Source organism: Vitis riparia, chromosome 12 (assembly GCF_004353265.1).
Source record: "Vitis riparia cultivar Riparia Gloire de Montpellier isolate 1030 chromosome 12, EGFV_Vit.rip_1.0, whole genome shotgun sequence".
In the NCBI taxonomy this organism is placed as follows: domain Eukaryota; kingdom Viridiplantae; phylum Streptophyta; class Magnoliopsida; order Vitales; family Vitaceae; genus Vitis; species Vitis riparia.
In genome coordinates, this window is record NC_048442.1 from 737,385 (window position 1) to 759,631 (window position 22,247).

At 38.4% G+C, this 22,247-nt stretch overlaps 1 protein-coding gene across 4 annotated transcripts; it reads left to right on the top strand.

Annotated features, from left to right (window-relative positions):
• Nucleotides 1-12,261: 12,261 nt before the first annotated feature.
• LOC117926866 (survival of motor neuron-related-splicing factor 30) lies at nt 12,262-21,846 on the top strand. Of its 4 annotated transcripts, XM_034846160.1 has the most exons (11): nt 12,389-12,475; nt 14,543-14,586; nt 14,746-14,814; nt 15,161-15,244; nt 16,058-16,130; nt 16,218-16,346; nt 16,883-16,965; nt 17,068-17,143; nt 19,752-19,934; nt 20,487-20,615; nt 21,483-21,846. In XM_034846160.1, exons 5-11 carry the CDS (start codon nt 16,110-16,112, stop codon nt 21,642-21,644), a joined length of 783 nt encoding a protein of 260 aa, XP_034702051.1. In that variant the 5' UTR covers nt 12,389-12,475; nt 14,543-14,586; nt 14,746-14,814; nt 15,161-15,244; nt 16,058-16,109; the 3' UTR covers nt 21,645-21,846. The 4 variants fall into 4 exon arrangements, with proteins under 4 accessions (XP_034702049.1, XP_034702051.1, XP_034702053.1 ...); XM_034846162.1 differs by lacking the exon at nt 15,161-15,244; XM_034846159.1 differs by lacking the exons at nt 15,161-15,244; nt 16,058-16,130.
• The last annotated feature ends 401 nt before the right edge of the window (nt 21,847-22,247 follow it).

Below are 22,247 nucleotides of genomic sequence, written 5' to 3' on the forward strand. Positions count from 1 at the left end.
TCTACCCTTATCCTTATCCGCACAAACCACCTCCCAATTAACTAGATGAACTTTCCTCTCCAAATTTCCCCCTTCCCAAAGAAAATCTTTTTGCACTTTTTCTAACCTTCTAACAACAATCTTGGGCATCCGAAAAATGGACATTTGATAGATTGACATGCTAGCCAATGTGCTCTTTATGAGAGTGATTCTCCCACATTTGGAAATATACTGTTGTTTCCAAAGTGCAAGTCTCCTCCTCACTCTCTCTTCCACCCCATCCCACATAGAATGAGCCTTGTTTGGAGCTCCTAAAGGTAGACCCAGATACTGAGAAGGCAAGGAGCCCACCCTGCACCTTAACTCCACTACCAGCTCATCAATCTTATCCACCTCACCAACTGGGATGATTTCACTTTTGGCCAAATTGATCCTTAGACTTGAAGAAGTTTCAAACTAGAATAAGATCCAACTTAAGTGAGTTAGGTGCTCTTTATTAGCCTCACAAAACACAACTGTATCATCAGCAAAGAATAAATGGGAGATGTTCAAAGTGGGCCTTCTACCTCCCTGGATACTACACCCTGAGAGGAATCCCTCAACAACAACCCTTCTAATAAGTGCATCCAGCACTTCCATCCAAAAAACAAAGAGGTAAGGAGATAGGGGATCTCCTTGGCAAAGCCCCTTAGCACTTGGGAAAAAGTTAGCTGGTACCCCATTAACCAGGATTGAAAATTTGGCTGAAGATAAACAGCTCCACATCTATCCCAACCACTTTGAGCCAAATCCCATTTTTTGTAAAGCCCTCAACAAAAACTGTCAGTTCATGCTATCATACGCTTTCTCAATGTCCAATTTGCAAATGAGCCATTTCTCTTTTCTTTTCTGCCACGAGTCTATCACTTCATTTGCAATTAAGGAAGCATCAAGAATCTATCTTCCCAAAACAAAGGCATTCTGGACTGGGGAGACCACTTTTCCAACCACTTTCTTGAGCCTATTAGCTAACACTTTAGCCAATAATTTATACAGCCCCCCAATAGGCTAATGGGTCTAAAGTCCCCAAGGTCCTCAACCCCACCTTTCTTAGGAATCAGAACCAGGAATGTGTTATTGAGACTCTTGAGAAAAGAGCTTTGCTCATGGAACTCCTTAAACATTTCCAATATCTCCTCTTTAATGAAGTCTCAACAACTTTGCCAAAATGCCACATTAAAGCCATTCGGCCCAGGGGTTTTGTCTATATTCATCTCCATCAAAGCCGAATGAACCTTAGCCTCAGAAAAAGGAATCCCCAGATTCTCCGCTTCTTGCTGGCTGATTTGATCTAATTGTAACCTCCCAATATCCGTCTTCCAACCCGAATCTTATAAAAGCATATGCTGGTAGGCATTAGCAATCCCTTCCCTCACTTCCTGCTCCTCTGAAAGCCACACCCCATTAATCTTAATTCTGTCTAGGGAGTTATTTATACGATGATGGGCATTTGCCATACGATGGAAAAAGCCCGTATTTCTATCCACTTCCCTTAGCCAGATCTCCCTTGAGAGTTGTCTCTAGTGGGTTTCTTCCAAAAACACCCACTTCTTATAACTTTCCTTTGCTTCATTTTTTAATTTTGTTTCCTCCACTGTCAGACTTCTCTCACTTTCCACCTGGTCCTAGAATTCCACTTGTTGCAGAGCTGAAGCTTTATTGCACTCCAACCTCCCAAACACCTCTTTATTCCAAACTTTTAATTTATGTTTAATTTCCTTCATCTTTGTAGCCAATCTAAAGCTATTGATAAATTAATCTTTGATCTCCATTATCACCAAAACATATGCATGATATAATTATGAATTCACTTAAAACATGCATTTATTCACATGAAACATACCCGAATCCATTTCTGAAGTTTGGTTGAAGATGTATGGATCTTCTAAGGTCGAGGAGGGTAACCACCGTCACTGGATTCTCTCTGGCAATGGGAAGCGGGAGAGATTAGGGTTTTGTTCTATTAAAAAATGTGATATACCAAAATGAACAGAACCTTGACCTTTTATACCCTCCTGCCTTAGGGACCATACCCATTGGGCTATTGGGCCTCACGGGTCTTAGGCCCATTATCCAAGACCTGTGATGGCGTTTGGGCTCTACACATAGGTGGCCCATACTCTTGAACGAACAGAAACTGTAAGAGGTGAATAGCATAATCATGAATTATTGTGAGATATGTGAGTCCATATCTTAACAATCTCCCACTTGGACCACATATATTACAAAACAATGTTCATGATAGTACTTTATTGAGCTCATCTTACTATTCTATCTTAATATCCTTAAACAATCCGGTCTACTAATTATGTTAACATAGGATCAAAGCGGCCTTCGTTAATCATAATTTAACTAGACCCATCAATGATCACAACATTAACAAAATTAGCAACATAGATCAAGTATGGATGTGTAGCATGGAAATTACATAGAATGTGATCTTTAATATGTCTATTTCCAATTGGTCCTACTTTATGACTAAAAATATTCAAATTCCACTTTCAACACTTGATGCTAAACTGCTTTTGAAAGTCATCATTTTAATTCAGAGTATTCAAACACAATGGTGTTTTTTTAAAAAAAACAAAGTCTGTACAGATAACATAACATAATATCACATCAAGAAAACAAACACAAAATCTGAATACAAACTCCCACTATACTAGCACATCATCAATGTGTACAACACCCATATGTGTGACATGCTCATGATATACTTTGGGTGGCAAACCCTTAGTGAGTGGATCCACAATCATGGAGTTTGTGCTTATGTGTTCAATCGATACTTGAAGACTTTGAACTCTTTCTTTCACAACCAAGAACTTGATGTCAATGTGTTTGGACTTTGACGAACTTCGGTTGTTCTTAGAATACAATTCTGCTGCTTTATTATCACAGTTGATTCTCAATGGTTTCTCAATCCCATCAACAATTCGCAACCGAGTGATAAAATTTCGCAGCCATATCCATGGTTTGATGCCTCGTAGCAAGCTATGAATTCTGCCTCCATGGTGGAAGAAGCAATAAGTGTTTGTTTAACACTTTTCCATGAAACTGCTCCTCCAGCCAACATAAAGATGTAGCCTGAAGTGGATCTCCTACTGTCAAGACATCCCGCGAAATCGGAGTCCGAATATCCCACGATTTCTAAATGACTGGATCTACGGTATGTGAGCATATAATCTTTAGTTCTTTGTAAATATCGCATAACCCGTTTTGCCTTTTTCCAATGATCCATACCTGGGTTACTCAAATATCTGCCTAACATTCCAACAATGTACGCAATATCCGGACGCGTACAAACTTGTGCATACATGAGACTTCCTATTGCTGAGGCATAGAGAAACCTCTCCATATCCTTTTTCTCAAGTTCATTTTTCGGACATTGGTGCAAACTAAATTTATCGCCTTTTGCTACAGGCGTGTCTCCTGGTGCACAATTACTCATGCCAAATCTACTCAACACTTTATCAATGTAGGCCTTTTGTGATAACCCAAGTATACCTCTTGGACGATCCCTATAGATCTATATACCCAGCACAAAAGATGCATCACCAAGATCTTTCATATCAAATTTACTAGATAGAAATCGCTTGGTTTCATGCAAAAGTCCCACATCACTACTTGCAAGTAGAATATCATCAACATATAACACCAAGATAATAAATTTGCTCCCACTGAACTTGAGGTATATGCATTGATCAACGGTGTTCTCCTTAAAACCAAATGAAGTAATCACCTGATCAAACTTTCGGTACCATTGTCGGGATGCTTGCTTTAAACCATATATAGACCTTTTTAATCTGCATACAAGTTGCTTTGAATCATTAGACTCAAAGTTCTCCGGTTGCACCATGTATATTGTTTCATCAATGTTGCCATTAAGAAACGCAGTTTTAACGTCCATTTGATGTAGCTCTAAATCATAATGAGCTACAAGTGCCATGATGATTCTAAAGGAGTCCTTGATGAAACTAGTGAAAAGGTCTCCTTATAATCAATGCCTTCCTTTTGAGTGAAACCTTTTGCAACTAGGCGTGCCTTATACCTAACAATATTGCCTTTTGAATCCCGCTTGGTTTTAAAAATCCATTTACAACCAATTGGTTTTACACCTTTAGGCAATTCTACTAGGTCCCAAACACCATTGTCTTTCATTGATTTCATCTCATCCTTCATGGCTTCTATCCACTTTTCAGAATCAGAACTTTGTTTGACTTGACTTACTGAAATTGGATCGTCTTCTAGACCCATGTCAAACTCATGTTCTTGGAGATATACAACATAATCATCTGAAATTGTACTTCTCCTTTCTCTAGTGGATCTCCTTAATGGCACTTGTACTTGAGGTTCTTGAGGTTGTTGAGTTACCTCTTGATGAACTTGAATCGGTTCCATAACTTGAGCAGGAGGAATCTCAGGTGTGTCTTGAATCCCTGTTATCGATTGTACATTCTGAATAGTGTCATTAAACATAATATGACCATATCCAGTCGTAATAATAGGAATATTAACAGATTCCTCTTCAAATACCACCTTTCTTACTGGCTCTCTCCCACTTAACTCAACATCCTCAATGAACTTAGCATTGCCCGTTTCAAAGAAGGATCTAGTTGAGGGATCATAAAATTTGAAACCTCTCGACCTTTCAGAATACCGTACAAAGTAGCAACTCACTGTTCTGGAGTCCAATTTCTTTTCATTTGGCTTGTAAGGCCTAGCTTCAGCTGGACAACCCCAGACATGCAAGTGCCTAATACTAGGTTTCTTGCTAGTCCATAACTCATATGGGGTTTTGGCTACTGCTTTGCTTGGTACTCTATTCAAAATATAAACTGCAGTTTTTATGGCTTCGCCCCAAAGTGATTCTGGTAAGGTGGAATGACTAATCATACTTCTTACCATATCCTTAAGAGTACGATTTCGCCTCTCTGCTACACCATTTTGGCTCGGAGTCCCTGGCATGGTGTATTGAGGAACGATACCACACTCCATCAAATATTTGGCAAATGGCCCTGGACGTTGTTCACCTGATCCGTCATATCTACCATAGTATTCACCTCCACGGTCAGATCTGACGGCCTTTATTTTCTTGCTTAGTTGGTTCTCAACTTCAGCTTTGAAATTCTTGAACACATCCAATGACTGAGATTTCTCATGAATCAAATAAAGATAGCCATAGCGCGAGTAATCGTCAATGAAAGTAATAAAGTATTGTTGTCCATTCCAAGAAGCTGTAGAGAATGGACCACAAATGTCCGTATGTATCAATTCCAAGATGTCACTGCACCTATTGGCATCCTTTTTCCTCATATTTGTTTGTTTACCTTTAATGCACTCTATACAGACTTGAAAGTCTGAGAAATCAAGTGGATTAAGAATTTCTTCTGACACAAGTCTTTGTATTCGTTGATTTGAAATATGACCCAAACGCTTGTGTCATAACATTGATGAATTCTCATTCATTAATTTTCGCTTAATGCCATAATTACTTGAATGCAAGGTTTCATTTCCATTAGTGGCCTTTATGTTCAATTTATATAGTTTGTCTATTAGACTACCTGTACCAATAATATTTGAATTTAGATAAAGACTAACCATTCCATTTCCAAATGAACAACAATATCCAAATTTGTCCAAACATGAAACAGAAATTAAATTCCGTCTAAATGACGGTACTACAAAAGTCTCTTCCAAATCCAATGTACATCCAGAGTCTAACTGTAATCTGAAAAGACCAATAGCCTTGACTGCAGCCTTGTTGCCATTTCCCACATAGATGTATCTTTCACCATCAGTTGGCATTCGGCTCCTTAGGCAACCCTGCATAGTGACACTTATGTGAGTAGTTGCACTTGTATCTATCCACCAAGTGTCAATAGGCACTACAACTAAATTAATTTCTGAACAAACAAAGTTGAGAAGTGTACCTTTCTTTTCACGCCAATCAGCATATATGGTACATGTCTTCTTCATATGACCAGCCTTTTTGTAAAAGAAACAAGTGATCTCCTTATCTTGTGTCTTTTGCTTTTTTTGCTTTGATGTCCCAGAAACTGCAGTTTGTTTTCCTTTATTGTCCCTTTTTCTTTTCTTGTTGGTACCAAATCCCTGAGATGTGGAAGCCAAGTGAGCACTTTCTATCTTTTCTTGCTTCAATCTCTCATTCTCTTGCACACATTGAGCAATAAGCTCATTCAAAGTCCATTTTTCATTTTGTGTATTATAACTGATTTTGAATGGACTGAATTGTGTAGGCAGAGAGATCAAGACCAAGTGTACGAGTATGTCTTCCGACAACTCTAACTTTAGTGCCTTGAGTCTAGTCACAAGATTAGACATTTCCATAATGTACTCCCTGATATTCTCTTTCCCTTTATACCGCATAGAGACAAGCTTACTAAGAATAGTGCTTGTCTCAACCTTTTCGTTTGCAGTGAATCGGTTTGCTATCTGGTCCAAGAATGCCTTGGATTGGGTTTCCTCAGGTATTGCACCCCTTATTGCTTCTGGAATTGAGTGCTTCATAATCATTAGACTCATGCGTTTGGATCGCTCCCATTTTTCCATAGTAGACCTTTGCTCAGTAGTGCTGGCACTAGTAAGATCTGAAGGGCGATCCTCCCTTAATGCAAAGTCTAAATCCATGCACCCGAGCACAATTATAACGTGCTCTTTCCATTTCTTGAAATTTGTGCCATTAAGCACAGGAATGTTATTAACATTTGCAGATATAAAAGATGCTGAAATAATAATGAAGCTCACAATCAGTCATATAATCATCACGCATACATGAATAAATAAAAAATTTAACATATATATGCATGTGGACATATAACAAGATACCTAGCACAAACATTAATATTCAGTCTTTGGACAAAAATATCAACTTGTAAATGGCATCTTGTTCAATATTAATTCATAAATATTGACAATAAAACTGAAAATAATATGTTTGTCTTTGGACTAACATATTGAATGCAAGATAAACTTTATATGTCACATATTTATGATTACTTTATTTATTATTATATTAAAATAATCCTCCTTTGGGTTGATCATTTTATACAATAATATCATGCTTACATATTTTAAAACAAATAAAATTACGTAACATATGTTACTTTGGCAACAAATATACATAACTTATTCATTTTGAAATGTTAAACACAAATATAGCAAGCAATAATTTAATCAAAATTGTTTATGCATAAACTTATGTATGTATACAAGCTTTGATAACAATAGATGGGAGAAAAGGTGGGCAAATGTCGGAGCGAAGAGGAGGGGAATGGAGCGTAGCGAAATGGAATGAAGCGGAGCGATGACATTGCCCTTTAGGCTTGTATTTTTGTGGGTGAATGACAAATTGAAGGGGTGCGGGGGGGCAACGCCCCCCGCGGTATGGTTCAGGGCTAATTTTGGTCCGAAAATATATTTATTTCAGGGAATCCTACAGCAGAGCACCAGTGGCGTACTAGCGCACTAGCAGCCCAGCGGTACACCAGCAACCCAGCGCACCAGCGGCCCAGCGCACCAATGCACCAGTGGCCCAGCGGCACACCAGCGCACCATTGACCCAGCGCACCAGCGCGTACCAGCGGCGCAACGCACCAGCGACCCAGTGCACCAATGGCCCTGTTACGGCGCCAAAATGGCGCAACCCCACCCGCGGCGCTTGAACATTGCTGTGAACGGCGCTTGAATGTCGCTACGAACGACGCTTCTAGTGGTGTCTGAAGAACGCTGCAAATGGCGCCTCCAAAAGCGCCTCCAGTGGCACTGCAATTGTGCCTCGAACACGCCTGAAAATAGCGCTTCAAAAAGGCACCTTAACGGCGCCGGAATGGTGGTTGAGGCGCACCTTGAACGGCGCCTGAAAACGACGCCTGAAGCACGCCTGAAAATGGCGCCTGAAGCGTGCCTAAAACGACACTTGAAATTGCGCCTGAACAGTGCCTGAAAATGGCGCCTGAACAGCGCTGGAAAATGGTGCCTGAAGAGTGCCTAAAACGGCGCCTGAACAGCGCCTGAAAACGGCGCCTGAACAGTGCCTAAAAAACGGCCCAGATTCTCTACTATTTGTGTTTCAAAAGGTATTATTGGTGAGGATGGAACTGGCTCTATACCAATTGATAAATTAATCTTTGATCTCCATTATCACCAAAACATATGCAGGATATAATTATGAATTCACTTAGAACATGCATTTATTCACATGAAACATACCCGAATCCATTTCTGAAGTTTGGTTGAAGATGTATGGATCTTCTAAGGCCGAGGAGGGTAACCACCGTCACTGGATTCTCTCTGGCAATGGGAAGCGGGAGAGATTAGGGTTTTGTTCTATTCAAAAATGTGATATACCAAAATGAACAGAACCTTGACCTTTTATACCCTCCTGCCTTAGGGACCATACCCATTGGGCTATTGGGCCTCACGGGTCTTAGGCCCATTATCCAAGACCCGTGATGGCGTTTGGGCTCTACACATAGGTGGCCCATACTCTTGAACGAACAGAAACTATAAGAGGTGAATAACATAATCATGAATTATTGTGAGATATGTGAGTCCATATCTTAACAAGCACTGCCTCTAACCTTAATTCCCCTCCACCAACTTCGAATAAGATCTTTAAAGCCCTCAACCTTAAGCCACATATTTTCAAACCTAAAGAGAGAGGGGCCTCTTCTTATCCTTCCACCCTCTAGAAGAACAGGAAAGTGATTAGAGATAGGCCGAGACAGTCTGCTTTGGAGGACACCACTGAATTGATCTAACCAACTAGGAGACACAAGAAACCTGTCCAGTCTAACCCAAGATTGATTGTTGAGCCCCCCCATTCCAAGTAAACACTCCTCCTTGCAGTGGAAGATCCACCAACCCTAAATTATCGATAATTTGAGCAAATCTCCTCATCGCTGAATTTATTCTTCCTTGTCTGCTCATTTCTCTTTGGAAGAGGGTGATATTAAAGTCACCCCCTAAGCACCAAGGTTCTTCCCAAACTCCTCTAATTGCCCCAATCTCTTCCCACAAGCATTCTCTTTCCTCTTTGGTGAACTGCCCATAGACTCCCGTGAACACCTAGACAACCTTGTCTTCCACATTCCTGAATCTGCAAGATAAGGAGAATTGACTCTCCTCCCAATCCAAAATTTCCAAAGACCTTTTGTCCCAACAAATCAAGATACCTCCCGTAGCCCTATCCGCATCCAATGCCCTCCAATCTAAGAATCTCCTTGAGCCTAAGCTTCTCACCATACCCTCTGACATTGGTTGAATTTTTGTCTCTTGAATACACAGTAAATCAACCTTTTGGAGCTATCATTTGCTCCCCTCACATTCCAACTTAACAACTTTAGCTTCATTGGGCTACTACAATTTGACTCCATTTGCCCAATGAGGAGCCTTTCTACTTATTTCTTCCCTCATAATTGACTGAGCACTCCAACCTCTTTAACTCCCTTTCGAATTTTGACTTCTCCACCAGCTCTTTGCTATGAATCCTCTCCCGTCTCTTTCTAATTTTGATAAAAAAAAACTCAGAATTTCTTTTTCCAAACCCTCTGTCGAGAAACCTAAAAAATGGCTGAACTTTGCCAGACTACTTTCCTCCCATCTAAACTCCTTCTCGTTTCTAAAATCTTGAGGCTCGGACAAAGCTGAATCCCACTCCCCACCCTTAACCTTGTTACTGACGCTATTAATTTCTACCAAGTCCCAACAGCCATTGCCCTCTTCTTCGGGCCCATCATCAGCTGTCAATCGCATTTGATTCTCCATCCAGATTTCCTCCCCTAAAGCCCCAAAATGATCGTAATACTCCTCATCCGGAGCCCGATCAAAAGGAAAAGAATTAAGATGAGAAGTCCTAAAAACCCTATTTCCCCCCGTATTTAGAACAGACCCATACCTCAAGGCTTCCTCAACAAGAGCCTTGTCTATCGTTGAGTGAATAACTTTCGATTATTGTTTCCTCAGATTCTCTGTTTCTTAGGAAACGAGAGGCTTTGCCACTGAGAAGCACTCTCTTTTGGTTATTTTGCAATCCAGAAGCCAGGCTTTCTCCTGAGGGCCTCTGTCTAGGGCCTGGGTTGTAGACTTATTTGGGCTGATCCCATCCAGATCAGCTAGCCTAATTGGCGTTGGGCTGTCCACATCTGCAGCCCACCACTTGGTCGATGGCCCAGCCTTTGCCCCAGTAGCGTCAGCCATAGCTCCTTTTAACTTTAGGCCATTTGAAGGACATTGCATGGAAGGCCCACCAACCCTTTTCAATTCTTTTGAGCCCATGATCGGGCCTAATGATGGAGGCCCAAACACCAATGCATCAAAGGAGGCCCGAGTTGCCGATTCTTGGGCCCAGTTTGCAGTCACCTCTCGGCCCAACCCACTCTTCTGCACACTCATCCCATCAACTGGCAGAAACAACGCCTCAAGCCGCGTAGTTCTTGACTCTTCCTCTATGCGCGAACCAGCGCGCGAGGAGTCATCACCCCTAACCTCACCACTTTTTCGTTCGGTCGTTTCATGACTATCCACCATGGCTTTCCTCAAAGACGATTTGAGCTCCCATTGAAGTCCAAGGGAGTAAACGTCCTTTTCAACTCCAATCTCCAGCACACTTGGCAAGGATTCTCCGTTCGTCTTTACCAAGATCCGAGCCCATTGAAGCTCCTCCAACTTCTCCGTCTGAGGGTCGATTGCAATGAAGCCACCACACTCTTCCCCTACTCTTCTCAAAATGGTCGGTCCCACAACGAAATTGGGAGCCCAACAATTTTAACCCAGGCTTCATTTCTTATCTCTTTCTCTTCCCGACAGCTGGCCCTAGGGCTCCGGTGCTCCAGTCCCAAATGGAGCCCTCCCATTGAACGCTTCCCTGAAGAGAGAACGCGTTTGGCTTCATCCAAAAATTCAAACTCCAACAAAACCCTATTCTTCTCCAATCTTGCCAACCCTAATTTTCCTTTTAACCCCCAAGAATTTGCCAATAACCTCCCCAGCTTATCCAAATCCTCTCCTCCAACTGACCTAGGGTTCCAACTCCCAACAATACAATGTTCCAATTTTCGCAAGTTTCAGTGGGTTTCCTTTCTTCGTACTTCCACTCTGACTGAGTTTCTATCACTACCTCTCGGTCTCTTTACCACTTCCGCATACGATCTCTTCAACACAGGTTTCCCCAAATCCCTTTCTTCTTGCTTGTTTTCTTTTCTGCCAATAGATCCTCCCATTAGTTTCATCATTCATATCCATAAATGCTAAATTTGGTTGATGGGTTAGAATACAATAAGATACGTATATCATAAGATATCATATCTAATTGTATGGAAAATATATATTCTAAGATGTGATTTTCAATGGGATATGATATTTTTAAATATTAAATCTAATGAACATGATACTTTAATGTAGATTATATTATCTATGAAATAAGTAATAAGATAACTTATTCTATTCCATTATTAATCAAACATGGAAAAATATATTGATTGGACGAACAATGGGCTATATTATCCTATTTCTTATCCAATATTGTATTGTATCAGGTAGAATGCAACTTAGGTGGGCTGACCCCATCCACCTTGAAACCAACCTGAGATTTGGGCTAGCTTAGGCAATCATTTTCAATATTTAGGTTGAGCTTGGATTAGGTTTTTTCAACTCAATTTCAATTTGGGTTGGGCTTAAGGTAAGGTTCAAACAACCTGAGCCCAATCCGAACTCAATTTAATATTTTTATAATATTTATAATACATCTTATTTTACCAATAATATTTATTTTCCTTTTCTATTTTTAAGAAAAAAAGATCAAATTATATTATATCATATGTTTTTCATTATTTTTAGAAAATGTATAAATTTATATTTATTTTTTTTTTTAAATAAAATTGTCCTATTTATTATTTAAAATTTCATATAAATACATTAAAATAATATCATAAATAAATTTTAAATTATGCAACCCGATTCACTTGAGCTTAAACTTAATATTAGCTTAGAAAAATAAGATTGGATTAGAATTGTATTGATTATTTCTTAATTCGGATCGGTTCGAATTAGTCATCAACTCAACCAAGTGCCCAATTTGCAGCCTAATAAACATATCCTAAGTATTAAAAAAAAAAATTCACATCCGAGACAGGCCGTTTTATCTTGATGGGCTGCTGTTAGTGGGCCCAGCCATAAAAATGGGCCTAATACCCGAAAAAAAAAAAAAACACATAAAAGACGTTCAGTTTGAGACGGGCAGGGTTTTGATGAGTTCGTCTCTCTTGTGAACTGTCAGGATTTAATCCACATATCAATTCTTTTGCGCTCTCTCTCTTCTTTTCAAGTAATCACAACACCAAAATCAGTCTTTGAAAGGAGAAATATGCAAGGCGGAGAAGAGCTAAGCATCGATGAACTCGCCTCCAATCTCTCCACTTACAAGGATCAGCTTCAACAGGTTTTTTTTTTTTTCCCTTAATTTGTAATATTGAATGAATTTTTGGTTTTTGAGTTCTGTGCTATGTTTGGTTTCTGTGAAAATTGTGATGGAAATTAGAAACGGCGGAAAAGAGAAATAAAAAACAAACTTGGAAGAGCCCGATTGGGGGTTTCTGAGTTTTGCCATTTCTATTCTTTTCCTGTTGTTTCTCGGCAACCAAACGGGATGGGGGTTCAGTTTTTTGCTGATACTGCTTCAATTCGGGGTTTTTTTTTTGTTTTTGGTTTGGGTTTGATTTGGGTGTGTTTTGTTGGAATTTACTGAATTAGGGTTTATTTAAATACCTGTTTGTTGAAATTCTGCTTGGTTCCTGTGAAACGAGGGGAAACGAACATAAAAAAGGTTTTTTTTTTTGTGTTTTTTTTCGCCTGGGGGGAGGTGAAGGGAGTTTTGATGGAGGGAGAAAAGGGAAAAGGGGATCCTTTCTTACTTTTTTTTCTCTCTCTTAAATTAGTTCGCGTCAAAAAATTCATTTGGTTTTAAACAAACTAATTAACTAACTTTGAGCATTATTGGATTTTCCACGAAAATTGAATTGTCAATTGATGTTTTCTCTATGCTTTTGGTGCAATACATGTGTGCAACATTTACCGTTAAAAAATTAGCAGTCTTCTCTGTAAATTGGAGTGAGATACTTAATACTCTAATATCGTGGAATGAAAAATGAAACAAAAGAGAGGCATGACCAATCGTTAAAGCATTTAAAAGGTTTGATGAAGCTCCAAGACAGGGAGTTTTACAATGACATAATAACCGAAGCAGAACCCATGACTGGGAGAAGCAATGACTTGGGCATTTTCCTTGGGGGTGCTTGATGATCTCACAAGGGTCTGTGGATTCTATGGTGGAGCAGAAATTGATCAACTTTACTCCATGACCTTTGACATTGAAGGTTAGTCTAATCCTTTTGGGGTCTCATTGAGGAAGGAGAAAAGGTATTCATGGTTTTAAAGGGTTGGGTTGGGTGAGTCTTTTAAGTTGGAGATATGCGGGATTTTAAAGGAAGTATTGATGAATAACATTAGTGAAAGAAGTCATCCTTATCAATAATCAGGAATGAAACAGAATAGTGAGGGAATACTTCCTGCAAGATTCCTCTGGAAGTGGAAACAATTTGTTAGTGTTTTTTTTCCCTCCCAAGAAAGTATGCATTTGATGTGTGCTTTGTTTCTGCATGTGTTTTCCTCTTTTTTGGATGCAAAACTTTAAGTTATTGGCGATATTTATTAACTCATTTAGCAGGGTCAAATCACTGTTCCAAAACTTAAGAGTTTATATTAAATGCTACATGAGTTGGTAGAAAAATGAGTTTGGGTTTGCGGCTGAAATAATTGGTCAGTGCCTACCACAATATTGCTAAGGCATCTAATTAAGTTGATAATTAAGCCACCTATCCTGATTGGATGAATCTGAATAGTACTTGAGATTTTATATGGCTCGAAGGATGAGAAAACTAGAGTTATTACTTGTGGTTATGATGACCATTTAACCACCTTTTTTTCTTTCTTCTGCGAATGAAATCTATGAGCTGTTTACTTTTTCTTTTTTTTTGTTGGAGTTGGGGTGGGGGAGGTGTTTTGTTCTACACACACTTGTCTTGTTTATTAATTTAATATCTTTAATAGGGAAATAAACATATTTATCAATAAAAGTGCCGACTAAAAAGGGGATAAAATCCAAGTACACTGGTGTATACTTGGTGCACCATGGAATAACTGATTTAACATGACCCTAGACTATCTACAAAATCTACAGAGGACAGGTTAACATCTAACAATACATGTTTTGATCACAAGAATAGACCTTTTATAAACTGATTTTTCACCATCAAGATTGATGACTCCACAATTTTGAAGAATCCGTTTTCCTTTCTATCCAAACTTGTCTTAAGAAGATGTATGTAATTCGGAAGCAGGGAAGACTGAATTCTTTGTATTTATATTGGATGAGGATATAAGGTTGTACAGATCTGCTTATAGTTCTTTGTGTGCGCTTTGGTGTATTGATTAGTTGCTTTGTTCTTAGGAAATAGGTGGACTAAACATGGGATACTTAGAGTGCCAAAAAAGGTGAAAATTCTCAACAAACAATTAATCCTATGACTATAAATACACACATCTTAATCTTAAGTACATTTTCTCTGTTGATTTTGGTGTGTGTAAATTATTGCAATACTGTTGTCTAAATGTTTTTTTATCTTAAATGACTCCATCCCACTTATGTATCAGGTCAGAAAGCTTTTGGTTGATGACCCAGGGAACTCTGAATATGTGGACATGGAAAAGGAGCTTGAAGAGGTGATTTTTATCCATATTTCTTCTCCTTTACATCTGTTTATCATTTTTTTTTTCTGAATCTTTCTTCAGACATGGAGAAGGAGCTCCAAGAGGTGATTCTTTTCCATATTTGTTCTCTTTACATCTGCTCTCTCTCTCTCTCTCTCTCTCTCTTTCTCTCTCTTTTAATCTTTCTTTGTTTGATTTCTCATAATGTTCATCTCCTAGATTTTCTCATCAAAATTTACAGTCTAGAGTTTTTATTTTGAGACAAGATAGAGGACTTTTCATAGATGTGATTATTTGGTTGTTTTCCACTACAATTATATTTCTTGATTTTATGTCTATTTTTTATCTTTCTTTTAAGGACTCATTTTGTTGCTCAAAAAGAAGCAGCGTTAATGGCTGAGAAAATTTCTGTGGAGGATTGTTGTGATTTTTGGTTGAAAAGGTGAGGATGGCCTTCATGTAAGAAAAGAGTTTAAAATATTGATTTCAGGGTATGTTTCAAGGCTTAAAAATTAAAAACATATAGGTGGGGCTACTGGTGCAAGATTTTTATTTTTATTTTAGAAGAGAGTTAGCAATAAAATATCAAGATGAAAGCTTTTGAAGAAGCAATCTAATTGTTAAAAATATGTAAATATTAAAAACATGCATTATTAAACAAGGTAAGTGTGATATGTTGCAGTTAGCTGTTAAAATAATTCAAGTGATGAATTATCTGTCAAAAAATAATTCAAGTGATGAATGCCACTGGATGCTCAAGTGCAGGGTCAATATATCAAAGTGTTAGAAAGAAGCCTTGTGTAATATCGAGTTCTCATTGTTGGAGTTCAACTAATATTTTTAAGTATGTGTTGAGTTGCATTTAAATATGAGAGGTTGCTTGAGTTTCTAAATAATCACTGATATTGCTATATCTGTTGTATGTTGTTAAGCATATCTGTAATATCATTAGTGTCTCCAATCAAAAAAATATCATTAGTGTCTCCATCATCTGGAAATTGCTTATACATGGACAGAAATTATGACATCGGTAGATACTCTGACATTTCAATATTGATCTTCTAATACCTACAACTATTCTAGATATTGGATATATGGATGGGGATGGTAATATTGATATTTCAAGGGCATCTAAAATCATAAACTCTGGAAATGGTAGGTCTGTGGACAATTTAGAAAATAATACTTAAATCTGCATGTGAAAATTAGAAGTATTATCACGATGCCCATCATTTGTATCTTGGTTCCTGTGCAGGTGTGCTATGTGTCGTGATGGCCAGCCTGCTTCTCTCTCCCCCTGATTTCAGATGTTCACACTGAGATTAGAAGTTCGAAATTCAACGATAATTTAGCCTTTATGATGTATATAATTGTATTTACTATCTAGACTTGGGCTAAAGTATGTGAGACTGCAGGTGATTGTGTTAACGGAAGAACTCTTGGCAACTGCAAAGCAAAGTGAGATATCTCTACCAGCATTTGGGACAAATGCTGATGCATCTCCCATTCAGCACCAGTCTGGGGGAAGCTCTGAGCATTTAATGGTAAATCTGTTTTTAAAGTATCCTTTATCCATGCTTAATGTGCCATTGTTATTACCTCTTTAATGTTTGTTTGCCTTGCATGTAAGATCTTTAGATTTTTGTAGAGGCAGTATTTAATTTTGAGTGGTAAAAGAGAGAGAAATTCACTCTGGCAAGCTGCGGATTCAGCTTTGGACATAACTGCTAGACAAGTGAACATGTGTTGGACAATCTCCACAGATCTAGAGTTTTAAAATAATATTTTCTGTACCATATGGATGTACATTGGTCCAACCCACCATGGACATGCCAGAATAGAAGTATTGTTTAAATAAAAAAACCAGGAAGAAAACACTTCATTAGAGATTAGTACTAGTAGTATATATAATATAATTATGTACTACATTTGTCAAACTACTCATTCCAAGTCATGCAATTGTATAGAAATTTTGATAAACTAATAAAAAAATTTACATATTTCATATATATAATATATAATAAATACTCTCTCTCTCTCTCTCACTCACTCATTTTTTTATTTTATTGTTTACAAATAGGAGCCAGGAAACAACTCTGATCATTACGGAAAATTCCCTATTGGCACAAAAGTTCAAGCAGTTTGGAGTGAAGATGGGGAATGGTGAGTAAAATAAAGACATCTAAACTTCTAATCAAATTCTGATTATTTTTTCATTTGTTTTATCTATTTTTTATTGTCTGTTTTGATTAGTTGATTCCTCAGGTATGAAGCAACAATCGATTCCTTGACCCCAGATGGGTATTATGTTTCCTATGATGGATGGGGGAATAAAGAAGAGGTATGATTTCTCTCATTATTCTCTTGTATTGTTGAAGACTTATTTCTACTGAGATATTTTTGCAACCCTCAAACAATGCTCATCAGGGGCTTTACTCAACATCTTTCTCCCCCATCTCTCGGTGAACCAATGCTTGTTTGTAGGTTTATGGGATAATCCACTTAAAAAATAGAAAGAAATATAGACCACAGGTAATGAGCCACTGGGTAGTGAAGCAACATTATGATCCATGGTGTTGTCGTTTGACAAATGCAGACAACACTCTTTTGGGGTAATTCACCCTTTTCTAACTAGCTGGTTAATGGTGAATTCTCCAACCTTAGCTGCTGCCTGCGCAGAGCATCCCCCCTCTGTAGGAACCCAGGTATCTTTGGCTGGATTCATCAGTACCTCCTTGATTGTCTCCTTATAGAAAGACTTAACCAAGAAATTCTTTTCTGAAGTCAGCATCCATAAGAAGAAGCCTTTAAAAAAATCCATAAGAAGTCATCCTGTCTATTTGTACATGCATTCACAAGCTAAATTTGATTAAGAAAGGCTACTGAAAGATTGTCTAGATCCTAATCCTGAAAATTTTAAAAATAAATCTCAGATTCACTGTCTAACCAACCTCTCAATTTCCAATATTCAGCTACTCTAACGTCCTTACCAACTGTAATCAATCTGCGGCCCATGTTCCACCTTGAACCTGTCAGTGAGCACTGCCCCTGAGCTCAATCCTGATTTATTTCCATAACCCCAGTGCAAAGGAAACTTTCATTGCCTTGGACCACTATTCTTCCAATTCTTCCCTCATACTATCTGACCACTCTTCTTCAGCAATTGTCCTTCTCAGTAATAAATCTTTTGAAGGAATAAATCTAGTTTTGATAGGTAAATAATAATTGTATTATCAATGAAAGGAAATGTTTTAAGTATGTTCTATAAATGATGTATACAATGAAGCCAAAAGACCAAAAAACAGTGTGAAGGCACAAAAAACAGCACCCACTCCCTTCGTAGAACCTAACCAATCCACAAAGTCCTACATAGACAAGGAACAATCCCCTATAGACACTCTTGGCCATTCCAAAAAGATACACAAGAAAGAACGTTCAATTGCTTGGTCCATTTTTTCTTAATTTTCATAAGCTCTCCTGTTTCTCTCCCTCCAAAATGGTCCAAAACAAACACAAAGGAGCAGCCTTTTATGCCTTTTTCTCTTCTTTCCTACCCATGCCTGCTCAAATGAGCACCCCTAATTGAAGAGTGCATCATCCACTGCACACCAAAAGAGCATAAATTAGCTGCCACAAAATGCTTGCTTTCAAACAAAAAATCTACTAAGCCAGTTTCCCAGAATAGCCTTATTCATTGCCTCAATTTCTGATACCTACCAAAACAACCAAAAGAAACTGAACAAAACAAAGCCCAACAAACACCACTCAACAATGCAAGGGTGTTAGTAGTTTCCTTTTCACACAACTTGGAGTTCCATACACCATTTTGTCAAAATGTTCTCCTCCAGATTTTCTGATCTTTGCACCTGGCTTAAAGAAGCCTCTAAACCTTGGGAAAGGTTTAAAGCCTCCCCATCCAATGATTAGAATGCAAGATCACTATTCCCTATAGTACCCTAAGAAATGATAGCCAAGGAATTTCCCCTAGTGACAAGGTTATGATAGCCAAGGAATTTCCCCTAGTGACAAGGTTATCCCCCATAACAGCAACCTCTTTTAGACCCTCCAGCAGATGTAGATCTCTGCTTTGGTAACAAAATCACTTAGGATAGAAAGAACACAAGCCTAATTATTACCATTAAAAGTTCTTCTATTCCCATTTGACAAGGATTGGCCCCTAAAAAGTTCCAAAATTAAGCAGAAGTTTACTTGAATGGGGAGGGATCCACTGACTGAAAATGGGCTGATACTTCAGAATGATGCTCAAAGAAATTCCAACAATATCTTTGTTCACTGTTAGCTAAATAGAAGTTAGGTTATCCGGTGACCCATGGTTTTCATCAAAGATCCTGTCATCCCTTGCCGACTAAAGTACTCCTAACATAGCTGTAATGGCACAGGACCATAGATATCTCCTCTTGTTAGTGCAAAGTGACCAAGGATGTGACCATAACATCTGAAATTTCCTTTTGGCGCACACAAAGCATGCAACTCGTCTTGTTTATAATAGTTCATGGAATATACTATGTAAATATGTGTAGATCCTAACTACTGCTGACAGAACATTAGCTGCCACTCTGATCACCGCTTCTTCCACTGCTGTTACCATAACCACCTCTTCACAGTCTCCTCCTCCATTGATCCTACCATCTGCACTAACATTGTTGTCAATTGAACCACCATGATCGTCGTCAGACCACAGCAACGCATACTTTCTTGCTTTTAAGAAAATATATCTGTTTGCAAAACAAATTCTGCCTGGCCATTCCACCTTTTGAGTTTATTATTTTATTATTATGTCAATAGTGATATTATGCAAATTTTGTTCATGTTCTTTTATCCTTTTATGGCATATGGAGTTCATCTTTTTGCCTGATTATTGTTCATGTATTTAGTTTTCAAACGAAATATTGGGAGCATGGTAATTTACTAACATTGGCTAATTCCAGGTGGATCCTGGCAATGTAAGGCCAATTCAAGAAGAAGTAAACGCTTTGCTGGAAGCAGAGAAGGAAGCAGAAGCTACAAAACAGGCAATCAAAAGGAAGATTGCACAGGCTGCTGCCACTGACTTCCAATCACGAAGTTTACCAGCAAAGCTTCGTATAGAACCTGATGATCCTGAAGATGTGGTGGGTGGAGTTACTATTCAAATTTTCACCATTTTCTTTTGGAATGAGTTACAGCTAAATTAAAAGCCTTGCATAGGATGCATTTCTCTTGCCATTATGAAATCCTATATTTTTTTTTAATTGAGAAATTAGCTTAAATCATATTTTCACAGCTTTGGTCCAAATTATAGAAATTGTTTGTGAACATAGGTGCTTTGGTTCCAAAATTTGTCATCCTTCTGAAAATATAGAGTGCCTCCCTTCTGGACAGACTTCTGAAGTATGATTTTGAATAAGCTATTCTGGTTTTACAATTCTTGAAGTAGTACCTTTAGGCAAAAATAAGGAAGGACCCATTGTCCTAATTCCATTGATGATGTGTTTCTTTTAGGTCATCCTCCCAACTCCCCAGCCACCAACCATATCTAATTTCTTTTCTTATGTCAATTTGATGAGTTTGTTTACAATGACTCAATCAATAATTTGGCCACCTAGAATGTTTCATTGTCCATGGGTTGTCTTTTACTTGTCAAGAAACTATGATGATACGCTTGTTGACCATAATATTTGCAGAAAATTGCTAAGCGCAAAAAGATACATGCTTTTAAGTCGAAGATGCGGTTTGAGCAACTTGAAGTCACACAGAATAAGCGGCAGAATGCTTGGCAGCAGTTCCAGACAACCAAAGGAAGGGCTAAAAAGGTGTGTTGGGAGCCATTTTTGCATTTGCAAACTGTCTTCTGTTGCTTTATTTTATTTATTTATTTTTTTTTATTATTATTTTTTTATAGCTTGTGGTTGGCCTGAGGCCTGCATTTGGCCTCCTGTCTTGTGGCCTCCTTCTTTTTCCCTCCATTTGGGTTTTCCTTGTATGCTTCCTGCATGCTCAGGTTCATCCCTTTTATGGTACCCTTCTATGATATAATTTCTTACCTGTTCACTCCCATCCCGTCTCCTGCCTCCCCCCTCTTTCTTTCCTGTCCTGCACCCAAGAAAAGATGGGTAAATACATGCACACATGTGGGCTACTTTTAAAAACATATCCACCCTATGAAAAGCAGAAGTGGGAAATGACATGGGAAACCAAAATGGGAAGCATAAACCAAAAAAATGTATGGGAAATGGAAAGAGCCATTGTCTTAAAATATGTATGGGAAACTCCCAGTCTAATGAGAAACTTAGACAAAGCCAGTAGAGGCATTGTTAAGGTCAAGAAAAATAAACATGAGAAATGATTAAAGAAATAAAAGGCTTGAGAAGCATGAAACGGATACATTTTGGGAATTGTCTTCCCTTGGTGTTGGGGCCGCTTTCACCCACAAAACATATTTTCTCAGTGTTTCATTTTCTGTTTCTTTAAACACATTTTTAGAAGTTCTGGAGATTTCTAGTTTATTAGTGTCTCCAGTACTTCCACTCATACAGAACTACCTAATAGACCTATACTTTTTGAGTAGAGCATGCACACCTCCTTCACTCTGTTAGCTTTTGTCCTACCTTTGATCTACATGGCTCTTATACCCTTTTTTTCTTTTCTTCTTTGTATCTGTAATGTTTTTAAATTCCCAGATTGGTTTCTTTTCGGGCCGCAAGCGAGAAAGCATCTTCAAGTCTCCTGATGATCCAAACGGCAAGGTTGGTGTGACTGGAAGCGGGAAAGGATTGACAGAGTTTCAGAAAAGGGAAAAGCACTTGCATCTCAAGGGAGGAAGCGCTGATACTGACGATTAAAGATTGGGACCCCTTTCCTGTATGTTAATTGTATGTTACTTCTTCAGTCTTGCCCATTGCCAACCAGTTCAACATAGAGAGAGTTTAGAGAACACAAAAGTACATGGTTCCCGAGGATTTTATCTTACTGAACAGATGCTTTAATCTTAACAACACTTCCAATTCTTACTATGAAGGCCCTTGTTCTTTTGATTTCTCTTCACCTCAACCCTTGTTGCCATTGCTTCCATCTTAAGAATCTAATTGCTGGTGGCCCTTGCTTTTTCTTGTTGACAAGTCTCTTTCAAAGGGTCTCGAGCAGATACACGTCTTTTGGGATGCTGTTCTTGTCAGCCTACTGGAATTGAATGCAAACAAATCAATGTTGAAACATGTGCAAATAATTACTATTTAAAAAATTAGAATGAAATCTGTTGTCCATGACACAAGGAATCTTCAATGGTGTCCACACAGGTCTGAGTGTGGTGGGATTTGTATTGCATCGGATAATCTTGTTTAAAAGGAGAAGAATGATTTTTCTTTGTCATTCATGTAATTAAATTCTAAGATCTGACAAATGAATGATTAAACACCAAGACACATACATTCATCCGAATCTATAGA